Source organism: Natrix helvetica, assembly GCF_964273705.1.
Source record: "Natrix helvetica genome assembly, chromosome: 2".
NCBI lineage: Eukaryota > Metazoa > Chordata > Lepidosauria > Squamata > Natricidae > Natrix > Natrix helvetica.
The window spans coordinates 105,947,913-105,962,367 of NC_138552.1; the positions used below are offsets into that span (position 1 = coordinate 105,947,913).

The 14,455-nt window shown below is 38.8% G+C and overlaps 1 protein-coding gene across 1 annotated transcript in view; it reads right to left on the bottom strand.

The window, feature by feature from the left end:
• The window catches only part of LOC309386970 (stimulated by retinoic acid gene 6 protein-like), a 53,150-nt gene that overhangs the window by 5,486 nt on the left and 33,209 nt on the right, over positions 1-14,455 (bottom strand). Inside the window, exons 6-15 of the mRNA XM_081942986.1 lie at positions 14,392-14,437; positions 12,683-12,808; positions 10,307-10,377; positions 8,816-8,927; positions 7,524-7,665; positions 4,818-4,893; positions 4,027-4,108; positions 2,438-2,486; positions 2,227-2,344; positions 746-865 (exon numbers count right to left, since the gene is read on the bottom strand). Coding sequence (XP_081799112.1) covers positions 746-865; positions 2,227-2,344; positions 2,438-2,486; positions 4,027-4,108; positions 4,818-4,893; positions 7,524-7,665; positions 8,816-8,927; positions 10,307-10,377; positions 12,683-12,808; positions 14,392-14,437 — 942 coding nt within the window. The remainder of the gene's footprint in view (positions 1-745; positions 866-2,226; positions 2,345-2,437; positions 2,487-4,026; positions 4,109-4,817; positions 4,894-7,523; positions 7,666-8,815; positions 8,928-10,306; positions 10,378-12,682; positions 12,809-14,391; positions 14,438-14,455) is intronic.

Sequence of the window (14,455 nt, forward strand, 5' to 3'; positions counted from 1 at the left end):
ATTGATTGATTATTTATTTATTGTGTGTATATAATGCTTTTTGTATATCTCCTCCTTGTCATTGTCATTATTTGTTATGTAGTAAATTGTACGCCGCCCCGAGTCCCTTGGTGGAGAGGGTGCGGCATATAAAAAATGATTAATAAAATAAATGATTAATAAATAAATTGGCACAATATTAAAAGATTTTCAGTAGAATAAGACATAAGGCTAGGATGAAAGGAAAGGAAGTGACGAGAATTATATTGTTAAATCTTTCCTAGTTTTCTTCATGCAATATTCAACATAAAAAAAGCATTTGAACCTGTTTTCTCTATAGATTAAAAAGCTTAATACAAATTCCAAATAGTTCTTCTGAACCTGTATTTTTCTACTTAACCTATTCCCATTGATCTTCTAACTTTTTCCCACCAAGATGATTAGTGACTAACAAGTCATAGTGACTAACAAACGGCAAAATTAGAAGGTGAATTAGATTAGCTTCCCTGCGTAATTACTTCCAAAGAAGGTTTTTATTTGTTCAAATATGAATACTTTTCCCATCCCATCTTTATCTCACATCTGTTTTGGACACTTATTTTAAAAATAAGGAAAAAACACCTGGAAAACTATACAGTATCTTCCAAAAGACACTGCTAAAAAATGTTTACTTGGAAGCCTCCATGCCTATCAAACCCAGGTGCCGTGCAATGGAGAAAATTATATTCATAGAATAGCTGTAGGCATATCATTCTCTAGCACTCACCTGTTATCAAGAGCCAAGGGCTTTTGACTGTCAGTTGGTGACATTTTTGGCTGGAGAAAAAACCAGGCACCTGCAAGCACCTGTATCTTCTTGATCACTAGGACAATGACAAATGACAGGCTGAAAGATAGAAAACAAAGAAAACAACATTGCATTTTATAATCAAGCTGAACCAATATATATATACGGGTGTAGGTATGCTGGTTTTGTTGTATTCGGGTCTTCAACACCTCAACAAGAGAATAATTATGGAAGCCATCGAAATAGAGAAACACCCCCACAACATGAATAAACGTGATGATACCTCCCGCCTACCAAACATCTGGAAACCAGCCCTAGTCAACAAACGAGCCCCACCCACCACCCAGGCTGTTACAATACAAAACAACAATGCACACACAGCCAGCACCAATCAGCACCAATCTACCAATCATGATACAACCACACAACCAATCATTCCACTTACTGAAACAAAGCCAGCACCCCATCCTCTCCCACCAAGATTTACAGAAAAACGGCAGCTCCATTCGCATTTTAAGCCTAGCCAACAGCAGCCTGAGGATGGCAAGTGAGATCTTGCCGAAACATTGCCAAGATAATCTCAATTTTACACGGGAAAAGACCTGAATACAACAAAACCAGCATACCTACACCCATGAAAATCTACGAAAACAGATATATATATATACGTTTGTCTACCATCCTCTTATTCTGGGATCCAAAATTTTTATGTTCATCATTATGAAATCCTTGCTAATCAATTCTATCCAATTTCCAAATTCAAAAGTATAAAAAAAAAAGATTACAGGTGGAATCCTATGAACATAGTATAGTACTACATATGCAGGCACAGGTTTTGGTGTTGTTCGTACTGTGCATTTCTTCCTATCAAACCAGTAGTGGGTTCCGGATCCTGTTGCAACGGTTACCTCTTGTGACGCCTCCGAGAGCCTCCGCAACTCTCCAGCTACTCAGTGGAGTGTCACGCAGGTGCCGTGTGCCCCGTGCGCATGCGCAGAAGTGCCAAAGAGCTCAAATACAGGTAAGGAGCTCGGGCGGGCGGGCGGGCCCTCCGAAGCACCATCCCCAAACGGTATACGGTGCTCCGGGCAGGCACCGGTACGCCCATACTGGGGCATACCACCTGCGACCCCCCACTGTATCAAACAGACAAATTGGTACTTCAAATAATATAACATCTCACTTCTGACTTACAATGTTTCTGCAATCAGAGCAGCAAAACAAGGAACCACCTGCTCTATAAATATTTTTGAGGATGTATAAATTCCTTCTTAATCCATCCAATGAGGGGGATGATGCAGTAGTTGATTAAAATCCCCCAATCCCAACCAGCCAGATTGTCTTCTAGGCTTTCATAATGTTTAACATGGGCTGATTATGTGGATAATGCCCACATTTTCAGCCTAGTAAATTCTGAAAGGCAGGGAGACCAAACTGTCATTGTGACTGCAGGCACTTACATCACAGTTCCCCATTTGTTTAAAAGCTCCATCCATTTGCCACGTATCATGGGTAAAATCAAAATATACGTAACTATCATTCCAAATAACCACTGCACCAAATGCATGATTAGGTATCCTAGAAAAGAAAATTTGCAACTGGTCAACAAAAGGGGAGAATTAGAAGACCCCAATAACTTATTCCAACCCTTTTAAGACAGTGTTCACATACCCCACATTATGTATGCAACTTGGAAAGAGATAAACTTTGATACTGCTACCTGTTGGTGTAAAAAGAATAGGAGATCTCAGTTAGGAATTCACAAACATGCAAACAAAATATACAATATTTTGAGAAAATCTACATGATGTACAGTATTTGTATAACTACAGAACTATATCTGTATAAGTACAGAAAGCAATTCTGTCAGCATAATGCCTTAGATCAGTCTGAGGGAAAGAAAATAAGATGCTGAACCCTCAAATGCAACTTCTTTCTACCTATTTATTTTTACCAAACAAAATTTCAAATTAGAAGAAATCCCCAAAAGAGAAAGATGACCAACGAAATATGGATGAATGACACCCTGCAGGAAAGCTAGTTTTCTCTTCTTCTATAGCCCTGTCATGTATTTGTTCTTGACATTATCCTGATATCTTGGCTCAAGAATGTTTTGTTTTGAAATCCAGTTAAACACAGAGTGGCAGCAATCTATTAATTTATAGGTTATTATTAAATTGATTACAAGAAAGGGACTTGGTATCAGAGAAGGGCAAACAAATTTAAAATATACACTTAGATTCCTGTCATATTTGTAGTTTTACACAAAGCCTAAAAGCACTCATCCAATTCTTTCCTCTTTTCAGGGTTAAAGCCTGCCATTTCATTTATTTGCTCGAACAGTCTTGTTTTCGCCATTTCTCCATTCTAAAAGTATTGGAAAAGACTGAACATCCTAAGAATTATAGTCACAACAACAAGCGTGTGAGCTTATGTTAGAAGCAAAGCGCAGCCTGTCCCTTTCAAGCGATCAAATGTCACTTGAGAAAAGGATGCACATTCCAGAACTGTAATGCTGAAGACTTGGGATGGAGTCTTTTTGGGACTTGCATCTGTGCTGAGCTTGAGAAAAGGACGAAAGGCAGCAAAATCCTCCTCCCCATCACCAAAAAATGAATGATCCTTGCAATCCTGGGATATACTGAAGGCTTTTCCCAAGCTCAGCACAAACACACATCCCAAAAAACCTCCATCACAAACGTTCAGTGTTGCAATCCTGGGATGAGCGTTCTTTTCTCTTGGCGAAATAAGCAGGGGGCATTCACCCATGGGTCCCACATACAGAAGCGGCTCAGGGATCTTGCAGGAAAAATTAAAAGTCATGCCTGATGACTTTTGATCCCTTTTGGATCAAAACTATCTGGCATGAGTGATTGGTAACTTCAGAATTATATTATTACTTGGTCTAGAAATTGCAGTGGATCAAAACTCTTGGCAGAGCAGGTGATAAACAGTGCTTTCCAGCAATACCATATCACCTCCATATCAAAATAGTTGCACTGGTTATGAGCTACACTTTGCACTTTATGAGCTTGTCTTTAAACTCAGTAGATCCTGCTCATTATACGTATAAAGATTAATATGATTTGGGCATGACTACCACATTTTTTGGCTAACTTCAAAAACTACTTTTGCTTCCTAACATGCGTGTTTTCCAGTGCTTAACCTAAATAAAAGATCATTATAATTATTTATGCTATATTTTGTCTTATAGCTCACAATCCCAATCAGTAGTTCTTTTGTGATTGCTGAAAACTTACCACACTTTGAGAAGACGACACTTCCATAGATTCTGACACAAGTAGGTGCTTTTTGCCTGCCCTCAACAGTTTAATATGTTTTCTAGGAGGGAAAGAAATATAAATATAAGTGCCTATGTGTACGGATGCACACATGTACACATACAAATACACATATGCAAACACTTCCACAAAATTATTTGTATCTATAAAAAAGCAATTAATCAAAAACGTGAATGAATTGTGTTAAAAGATTGGAGACTTAGTGAAGTCTATAAGGGTAACTAGAAGTTCTGAATGTGAAATAGACCAGTATTTGGTAGAATTGGCAGAATTTTAATCAAAGGGGAACAATGAGCAACATTTGGGTATCGTGTAAATTTTGTGCCAAGCAGAAAATGCATGTTTCTTTTTTTAAATTTTTCAGCTGGTCATTGAAAAATGTATTAATATGAGAAATAAAATGTATTCTAAATTTCCCGATTAAGAGAAAATGTATAATTGAACAAATGGGCTTCGATTATGAAACACTTTGCATAGAACATGGAGGTGAAGGTTGGCTGTTGAATGAAAGCAGAACAATCTTCCTGTTTTCATAATGCTCTTCCCCACACCCATCAATATACACTATTAGGCATGCTGATATGCTATTAGCTTCGTAAATAAAAGGAAAACAGTGTGAATAATGGTACTATTTATGGCTTTCCACAAAACCTGGCAACAGCATCCAGGCCAATGAGACCTTAAATATTTTCAATCATCTAATCACAGCATCAATGTTACATCTAGACAAGATTTTTATATCTGTATACCTGTAGCGGGCTAAGATGTTAAATACATATCCAATGCATGTGACAGAAGCAATAACAGTAGTAGCAATCCAAATTCCTATAAAACAAACAACATAATCTTAATTCAGAGATGATTCCCTCAAAATACTCCTCACCATAGTCAGGAATAGTCAAGTAAAGTACAAAATTATCAAAGAGCCCAAAACATTATTTAATCTCCTTTCTCTTTGTTTCTTCTTTTTATATTGGGACATAGTTAAACTCATTAATTTCCTAATGCCTGCATCTTTTCGGAATTTTGAAATGTTATAATGCAGGGGTGTGCAAACTTTTTTCAAAGAGGGCCAGATTGGATGAAGTGAACATGCTGGAGGGCCGAACATTTTTCAGAACATTCTTTGAACAATTACAATTAAATGCAAATGAATTATTTTATGCCAAGTTAATTGCAAATGGCATACTTTTCATTTGATAACATTAAGATCAACTGACAGCTGAGTTTTCACAATGTATCCATCTTTTCCCTGAAGACTCGTGTTTAGTACATTCAGATGCTTTCTTTCCTCTTTCCCTCTTACTTGTCTATCCTTCCTTCCACCCTCCCTTCAATGTTTTGTTTTTCATTATCTAGTTATAGATATAGGCTTTATTCATCAATGCTAATGTTTAGGGTAGATCTAAATATCTGACATTCTGAACAAGTCTAGCTAGTCAGATGTGGTTTGTCAGCTATTGGGGTAGAATTGGGCACATTCAAATCCAACTCAGCTGCAGAAACTGATTGGTATCTATGGACCTACTGTCATCTTTAGACCAATCTATCTCGTGTGATTACAGTGTGGGGAATAAGTCAAAAGGAGAAAACACTAATTACTCCTTAAAGAATGACGGAATATTAATCTAACAAACATATTAAATGTAAATGCTGTTGTAAATGTCTTTATATGTCTTCTTGTTTATCTAAACCGGGAGTTTCCAAACTTGGCAACTTTAATTTTAACAATATGGGTGGCTGCAGAATTCTGGGAGTTGAAGTCCCCAAGTCTTAATGTTGCCAAGTTTGGTGACTCCTGGTCTACACTACAACATAAATGTGACTTTCTAAACCTGAAACTCCCTAATCAATCTTTAGAATAAGGAAAGGCCTGAACAATAAGAAAAGATGTCTTTGGTCAGTTCCATGGCTATCAGTCCATATTCTGAATCCTAGAGAGCTCAAGCAACACTTCCCAGAATCAAGCATCGACAAGAGGTTCTTCACCCACTTTATTCCCTAGGAGTCAATGCAGAAATTGGCAAAAAAGGTCTCAAATTGCAATCTCATGACCATGAACTCTGCAACCTGTCATAACATAAGTGTGAGTACAAGTATGCAAGTGTGAGTATAAGTTGCAAGTCACTTTTTCCAAGTCCATTGTAACTATGAACGAACAGTCGTCAAGGACTATCCTTAATCATCAAAGCCATTCAAAACCATGCCTTCCCTTCCCTGTTTTCATGTGAAGCTAAAAACAGGGAATTATTCTTACTCTCTTACCATTTCTTTTACCTTTATTTGCTCTTCTTCTGCTGATGCAATCATTTCAAACATCTTATTCATGCTAGAAAGGCCAAACAAAGACCTTAATCTAGGGGATGCAAGGAATGAAATTTGCTAAGGGGAAAAATACTCCTGATCTGCTAGAGGTTATAGCTCATTTTCAGGTCAATACTACAGCCATAAGGTTTAAAAAGCAATTATAGTTTGCTCCCAGAACTGCATCCACATAGAGCTATCTAACAGAGAAAATAAAAGGGATCTATTACCTGAAACACCAAGGAAATCCAATGAAAATAGTTCTTTTGAACATTGAGAGATTTTTGCTAGTCATCTTGCAAGGACAAAAAGAAACCACCCTAATTGCTGCACCTAAACAGCAAAAATTTCTAGTACCAGTGAGTAATTATCTCATACTATACTCTATCTTCCTGCTTTCATCCCACAACATTTTTAATATAATTTCCATTCATCTTAAAATACTATATACATTTTAATCATTCCCTGATACCATGAATATTGAAATGAAGAATTCATCCTCTATCTTCCAGCTGGAAAATGCTCATACAGTAGGAAATCTGGATGGGAAAACTTTTAAGAGATGAATTTATCTTATATTTGGGGGGCTGTCTATCTCTAACCAGAGCATAGGACCATGAACTTGTTTTTTTGTATGACATTCACACTTTATACACAAACACACACACTTAGAAATAATGATTGTGTAACATAGTCTACCTGTTCATCAACTGAAGCCTCTGGAAAGGAGGACAAGTGGAGAATATAACATCTCCTGAAAAGTCATTGGATGACAGCGATTTTTCTATCCTACTAAAAAAAAAAATGGCCTTTCCCTTTTACCTAATTCGACTTAGCAAACCATGCTGGGTTCCAAAAAGCAAGATGAATCTGCACAAAGGAGAAGTTTCTTTTCTTCAAGTTCAATTTTAGCGATTTGAGGTTCTAGCCCTTCAGAAAAGGCATTTTCCAACCTAGCTGCTCCTCCTCTCGTTAAGGAAAGAAAGTATGGATTTACAGCTACTGGCTGTTTTTTTTTTCTTCAAGCAATATCAGGTTTTTGTTTAGGGACAACATTATTAGAAATTTGTCGTTCTCTTTTTCAATGCAACTGGTACACTATACCACCCATGAAAAACTAATGCTATATTCACAAAATATTATGCCTTTACCTTCAAAGATATGAATAAACTCTTCAAAGCCTTGGATCCATGATTCACTTTCCGAACCTGGAATATTTGTTTTGAAGAACTGAAGCAGCTTTTTGAGCAGTTTCACTATGAAATTGGTGAAAATATATTCTGTCACAATAAACTGGGAGAGAAATGAAAGATATTGATGGATAAAAAAGTCTGAAGTGAAAATTATAGGATAATATAAGATAATAAGAGATACCTTTAGGGACTCCCATTAGCTCATAATGCATTCACAATTGACCTGTAGACCTTCACACCTACAGTAATTTAAATTGGGGGAGATCTGTTTGCTAAATCCCTCAACATCCAAAATCTGAAGATGTCTCCGTGGTCATGTGGCCAGCATGACTAAACACCAAAGGCGCATGGAATGCTGTTACCTTCCCACCAAGGTGGTCCCGATTTTTCTACTTGCATTTTTACATGCTTTTGGACTGCTAGGTTGGCAGAAGCTGGGAGAAGTAATGGGAGCTCATTCTGCTACGCGGCGCTAGGGATTTGAACCGCCGAACTGCCGACCATTCTGATGGACAAGCTCAGCATCTTAATATATATATTATTTAGATCTATTATTTGCCCATAGTGAGTCTGTGCTTCTGGGAGGATATATATATTGCATTGCGCTACAATGCTATTTGTCAACATAGTTATACAATGCATTAAACTACTACAATCCTAGATTAAAGCTAAATGAGAATTTGTCCAGAAACTAATTTCTAATTGATCTTTCCTTTAATAAATTACATTCTCCTATTTCCAGGAGTTCATCCTCTTGCCTTTAAAAATATTCTATTTTAAAGCCTAATTGGTGAGAGGGAATTAAATTGCACATGAGTGTGTCTCAAATACATGTTTCAAAGAGCACATGAAGGTGCCGAGGGCCCTGCCCGCTAAGACTCTGGCACCATCAGCTTTTGATGCAGGTCCCATTGTATTTTCCCAGAATCAGTTAAGCCCTTGAGTCAAAAAAGGTACAATTCACGTGAATAACATATAGCTTCACTTGAAAAAAACAAGAGGAGAGACTATAGGGTAGTATTCTCATATGCCTACATTATCAGCAACTTGGGATAAATTAAACATTAGAGTTTTGCTCAGCATGCAAAATATAGCATGCATTACAGCTTAGCTTCAATTATCAATGCCTGTTCTTTGGACTACAGATAACAACTGATCCCCAGAATGCTTTTCAGTTCAAAGGTGATTTGATTGGACCAAAAGCAGCAGTGACTTCCTTGCTGAAACCATCATCCACTGCCTTGCCTTACCATGTAAAGACATAGGAACATAACCACAATTGTGCTGATTATTCTGCTGGGGAATTTAAAGTAGGGGTCCCATTGATATAATTTTTTCTGAAACCAGTTTTTCTGGGGATTCCTGTTGGTAGATAAAAATATAGGGGTTTTAAGTAACAAAAAAATCAGCTGCTTTGCATGTCACAGAAAAAAAGCCTTTTCTTTCTCTAAATTTGAAACTCTTGTCATTACTTTGCTTACTTCTATGAACAGAACACTTATTGTGAGGGCCTTTAACCATCTATGTGGCTGGATTGTAGACGATGGGGATTTATGAATGAGAACAAAAACAGGTGATCGATGTTCCCCCCACCTCCCTCGCCAACTACTTTTGCAGTTATCTCCATTTGTGAACTTTCCTGCCAGCTTCCCACAAGCAAAGTCAATGAGGAAGCTGGTAGGAAGGTTGTAGGTTGATCTGGTAAGTAACTCACATTGTCCCCTTCACAGGCCACTCCTACATACTCACTGTCCCACCAAAAGCAACACCACTTATTTGCTGCTGGTCTAATTTTGGTCCATTTGGGACTCACTTAATAACCTAATTTAATGCTGGCAATGAGGAGTGCTGGATTGTTGTTGCTAAGCAATGCAATCACAGGATATCATGCTTTACAACCACATGACTGAGTGATGGAAATTCCAATCCCAATTACTGTCATTAGTTGAGGACTACCTATAAACAATATTGTCAAAGTATTTCTCTCTTCATCAGAACATCACCAAGAATCAAAGCATCAAGACCTGTCACTTTGTCAACAAGATATTATGGGTTTTACTGAGGATCCTGAGCAGTGGTGGGTTCCTGCCGGATCGCGCGCTCCCTTTCGGCGCTGAACCCGGAAGTACGGTCTTGCCCCGCCCCTGGCGACGGGACGACGCTTGCCTGCGCTCCACCAGCTCGGCTGGGACCGGAGACGTTCCCTCAGCGGAGCGGAGCGCCTGAAAGGGACGCAGGCTCAGCCTGCCAGGCTGCCACTGCTCCACTGAAGACATTGCTGAGCAGAGAAACGTCTGCGGTCCCAGCCGAGCTGGTGGAGCGCAGGCAAGCGTCGTCCCGTCGCCAGGAGCGGGGCAAGAACGTACTTCCGGGTTCAGCGCCGAAAGGGAGCGCGTGATCCGGTGCGATCCGGCAGGAACCCACCACTGATCCTGAGGGTTCAAAGGTTAACATGTTTATTCTAGGGTAAGCTTTTCAGCAGTACAGTCCATATTCCCACATGCATACATGCATCTGATGGCTGTACTCAATCAAACCTTAAGCCATGGTTAACCATTAGGGATTCATGAGATTCCAGATGCTTTTCAGCTAAAACTTATCGTTTTATGGAATGTGAGCTCGTATTAGGATTTTGCTCATATTAGTATTAGGCTAGTACCGGGAAAAAAAGCCTACTAGCTTAGTACTGAAAAAAAGAAAAAAGAATTATCAGAATATATCAAAGAAAAAATGCCTCTCACCCAAGTACAGGCTTTCTCAGCAACTGCTGAACATACTGCAACTGGTGTTCTTCTGTAAAAATATCTTTCTCCTATAATGTAAATAAAGTGTCTTTACAAACCAGGAATTACAAACCTAGCATATGTGCATATATGTGTGTTTATTTTTAGGGACAACCCCCCCCCCCCAAAAAAAAATTGGACACATAATATTAATCCAAGTTTATTTCTGCTACTGCATATAATGGACAAAGAGCATGGTTAGACCACTGCAAATAATGCAATGTGCCTGGTTGAATTGTTATACAGAGCACATCAAGGGACTTAACACACTTCTTATGCTTTTAACTGAGACCTTAGGAAAGTGTCATGGAAGTAAACCTTAAAACAAAAGCCAAGATGGCAGCAATGGAAATCAAGAACAGAATGAGTGGAGATCTTTTTAAGAACCCTGAGATCGCCGTCGATTCTTTTGCAGCTGGGTGGTCCAAACGGACCTAAACCATCCCGCAGAGATGGTGAACAGGAAGAATACATCTTGCTGATCTCAGGGACATTGCAAAGTCCCTGATAGATCCACGAGAAGTTCTTCAAACCAGCAACAAAAAATCCAGCCAATAGGCTGATGAAGTCGGGGCGGCTCCAAAATGGAAGGATACCGAAAGAGAAAATGTTTCCAGCTGGTGAGGAGTTTTTACCTTTTTAAAAGAGACTGCCTATAAAAAACTTAAAATTAATTTAAATTGGAGAACAGAAGAAATAAGCGGCGGAATTGAATTTTGAAATGCTATCTTCACGGATAGAATTTATGCAAGCCCTTTAAAACGAATGTCTAGGAATGAATAGAGAATAAGTTGGAAGACTTAATGCATCTAACAGCAAAATATGATGAGGAAGTTGAAGATGTTTATCAAATGGAAAAAGTGGCAATTAAAATCCTAGAAATCGAAGAGGAAAATGAATATAAAGAAATTAAAATTGCTGATATTTATGGTGATTGGTTTGTCTCTGAAAATGGAAAGAGTGGAATACTGAAAGAGGAATTAAATGGAGGGGAAATCTACCCCAGATGGCAAGATACAGAAGAAGAAAAAACAAAAGAATTTATGGATTTAAAGAGAGAAATTTTATTAGTAATATCATTGATAACACTACCGACAATCAAAGATAAGCTGATTAAGGAAACAGAAGAAGGGCATCGAAATTACATCAGCCAGCTTTCATGCCTAAAGCAAATCATGAACTCACAGTCTCTTAGTTTCTAGCCTGGCAGTTTAATCACTAGGCCAAATTGGCTGTTTGATATATTAAAAGGCTTATTAATTTCAGGGTCATTTTTATGATTCACCTTCTTTAATAAACAATGGTTTATTGGTTTTGCAAATCTTAAAACCATCAGATATAATCAAGATGGACTCACCAATTTTCCTTAGGGTAGGTTATATTATCTGCAGCAGTGTTTCCCAAGCTTGGCAACATTAAGATATGTGAACCAATGTGGGATTCAAACATTTTTACTGCTGGTTCTGTGGCATGGCTTGGTGGGTGTGGCTTGGTGGGCATGGCACCCCAGGTGAAGATTACTGCAAAATCCCCATTTGCTCCTGATCAGCTGGGACTTGGGAGGAAGAGAATAGATGGGGGCAGGGCCAGTCAGAGGTGGCATTTACCGGTTTTCAAATTTCCACTGCCAGTTCTCCAGAACTGGTCAGAACATGCTGAATACCATCTCTGATGTGAACTTCAACTCCTAGAATTTCCCAGTCAGCATGAGAAATACTTATCTATAAGGCTGGGGAAACTGTCAAGAATTGGGGAGTATGGTCAAATCTTAGAAGACATGATGATACCTGATTATGGAAGTCAGCTATTAAATCTTCCAAATGTGGACGTTTTTGACCAAATTTGACCATTTTTATCCTTAAAATACTGATTTTAGGCAGGAGAAATTTGCTATTTTAACTTTAGTTAAACTGGTAACTTTACAACTGGTAATTAACCGCTACTTCTCTAGACAGTTAATAAACCTAAATAAAGCCAGAAAACCATAATAATGTTTATTAAAAACAATGAAACTAGTGGATAGCCAAACATGTGGCAGGTGTAGCATAATCTCCATTTTCAAAGTCTTGTAGAAACAACAATTGTAACTGCTTTTAAATGGCTAAAATAGTGAGTAAGAAAGGCATATGGTTGCCAGACATGTTCTTATTTCTTAAATCAGTGATTTAATATTTAATATTCAGCTTATTTTGCAACTCTTTTTCAAGTTTTGTCTTTGGTATTCAATTGTTTGAACACCAAAGTTTAAAGAACTTTCATCTCATTGGAGTACAATCAAATAAACTCAATGAAGTTATTAAAAGAGAGGATTTCAGTGCTGCCATAAATACTCACATTTTGGTCCCGTACAGATGTATTTCTCACTGCTTTCACAAAATTAAAAACAAAACATCCTAGCAGAAGGAACAGGAACAGCACGGATGGCCATATCCGAATTATGTCAGAGTGTTTTCCCACCACCTATGCATGGAAAGCAGAATTACCAATTAAGTTGCAGGTTTCCCTGTGTACATTCAACTTAAGTTATGCAGTCAATTAATTGTGAATGCTGAAGCTTATCCTGAGTTCATATCAGAAATCTTGGGTCTTTAGGACGCAATTAAGTGACAAAGGCCTAGTTTATTCTAATCTTATAGTCCAGTGATGGCGAACCTTTTTGGCATCAAGTGCCCAAACCGGAACGTGCGTGCATGCACAGAGCAGCTGGCTGGTACACATGCAGGCCAGCTGGTCTTTGGGTTTCTGGCACATGCATGCACGCTGGCCAGCTGGTCTTTGTACATGCCACAGCACCGGAAACCCAAAGACCAGCTGGCCAGAGCACATGCCTGTTTTTTAGCACTTTTGAGGCTGTTTTCAGGCCATTTTCAGGCAGTTTTTTGGCCCGGAAAATGGCCAAGAAATATGCCATTTTTCAGGCTGTTTTGGGGCCATTTTCAGGCTGTTTTTGGAGCCATTTTTTGACGCTCAGGTGCCTGTGAAGACAATCTGGCCGGCATGCATGTGTGTGCTGGAAACCAGAAGAGCAGCTGGCGATGGTGCATGTGCCCACAGAGTGGGGTCTATGTGCCACCTCTGGCATGTGTGCCATAGGTTCACCATCATGGTTATAGTCTAATGGGAAAGATCCTGCCAGTCAGCATAGATAATAGGAAGCAGATGGACCAATGATCTGTCTTTATATAAACTCAGCTATGGAGAACGGGTTTACATGCTGGAAGGATATGGAGCGTTGTCAAATCTTGAATCCAGGGTTAGATTATAAACTCCCACTTCTTTCAGCCAACGTAAGAGAAGACATACTACTGTTGGAAGTTGTAATCCAACTCATGTAGATCCAAAGTTCTTCACTATTAGCCGCTGAGGATTTGACTAATGATTGTTTGGTATCAGGAATTCAGTCAGAATTTATGATCTCATTCATTTGCTGAATCCTGTCAAAAACTCACCTGCAGGGATAGATTTCATGACTTTCTACCACTTCGTCAATGTTATTGCCTCCCTAAGTATACTGAATCCATGTACGTTTTGTTTGGTCACTTGCTCCTCATGCACAGAAAGCACAGTAGATTTTCTATAGGGGTAATCTTAACATGCATTTTTTGTGCATGGTGCTCAAAACTCACATGGAATTTTCTTCCAGCAGCTAACCAGACTTGTTAAACTTTCATTAGATTAATGCACTTGTACACCTTAAGTGAATCTGCAATCTAGGGGTGAAATTCAGCAGGTTTTGACAGGTTCTGGAGAACCAGTAGCAGAAATTTTGAGTAAACTGGAGAACCAGCAAATATCAGTTCTGGCTGACCCCAGAGTGGGGTGGGAATGGAGATTTTACAATATCCTTCCCCTGTTGTGCGGTGGGAATGAGAATTTTGCAAAATCCTTCCCCCAGGAGTGGGGAGGTAATGGGGATTTTGCAGTATCCTTCCCCTGCCACGCCCACCAAGCCACGCCCACCGAACCAGTCATTAAATAAAGGAATTTCACCACTGCTGCAATCACCATATTACAACAGTAATAATGATCAAAAATATACTTACATCATTCTCAGGGCACTCTATAATGTCGAAGAACATTATAACTGTCCTGTAAAATATACGGAGT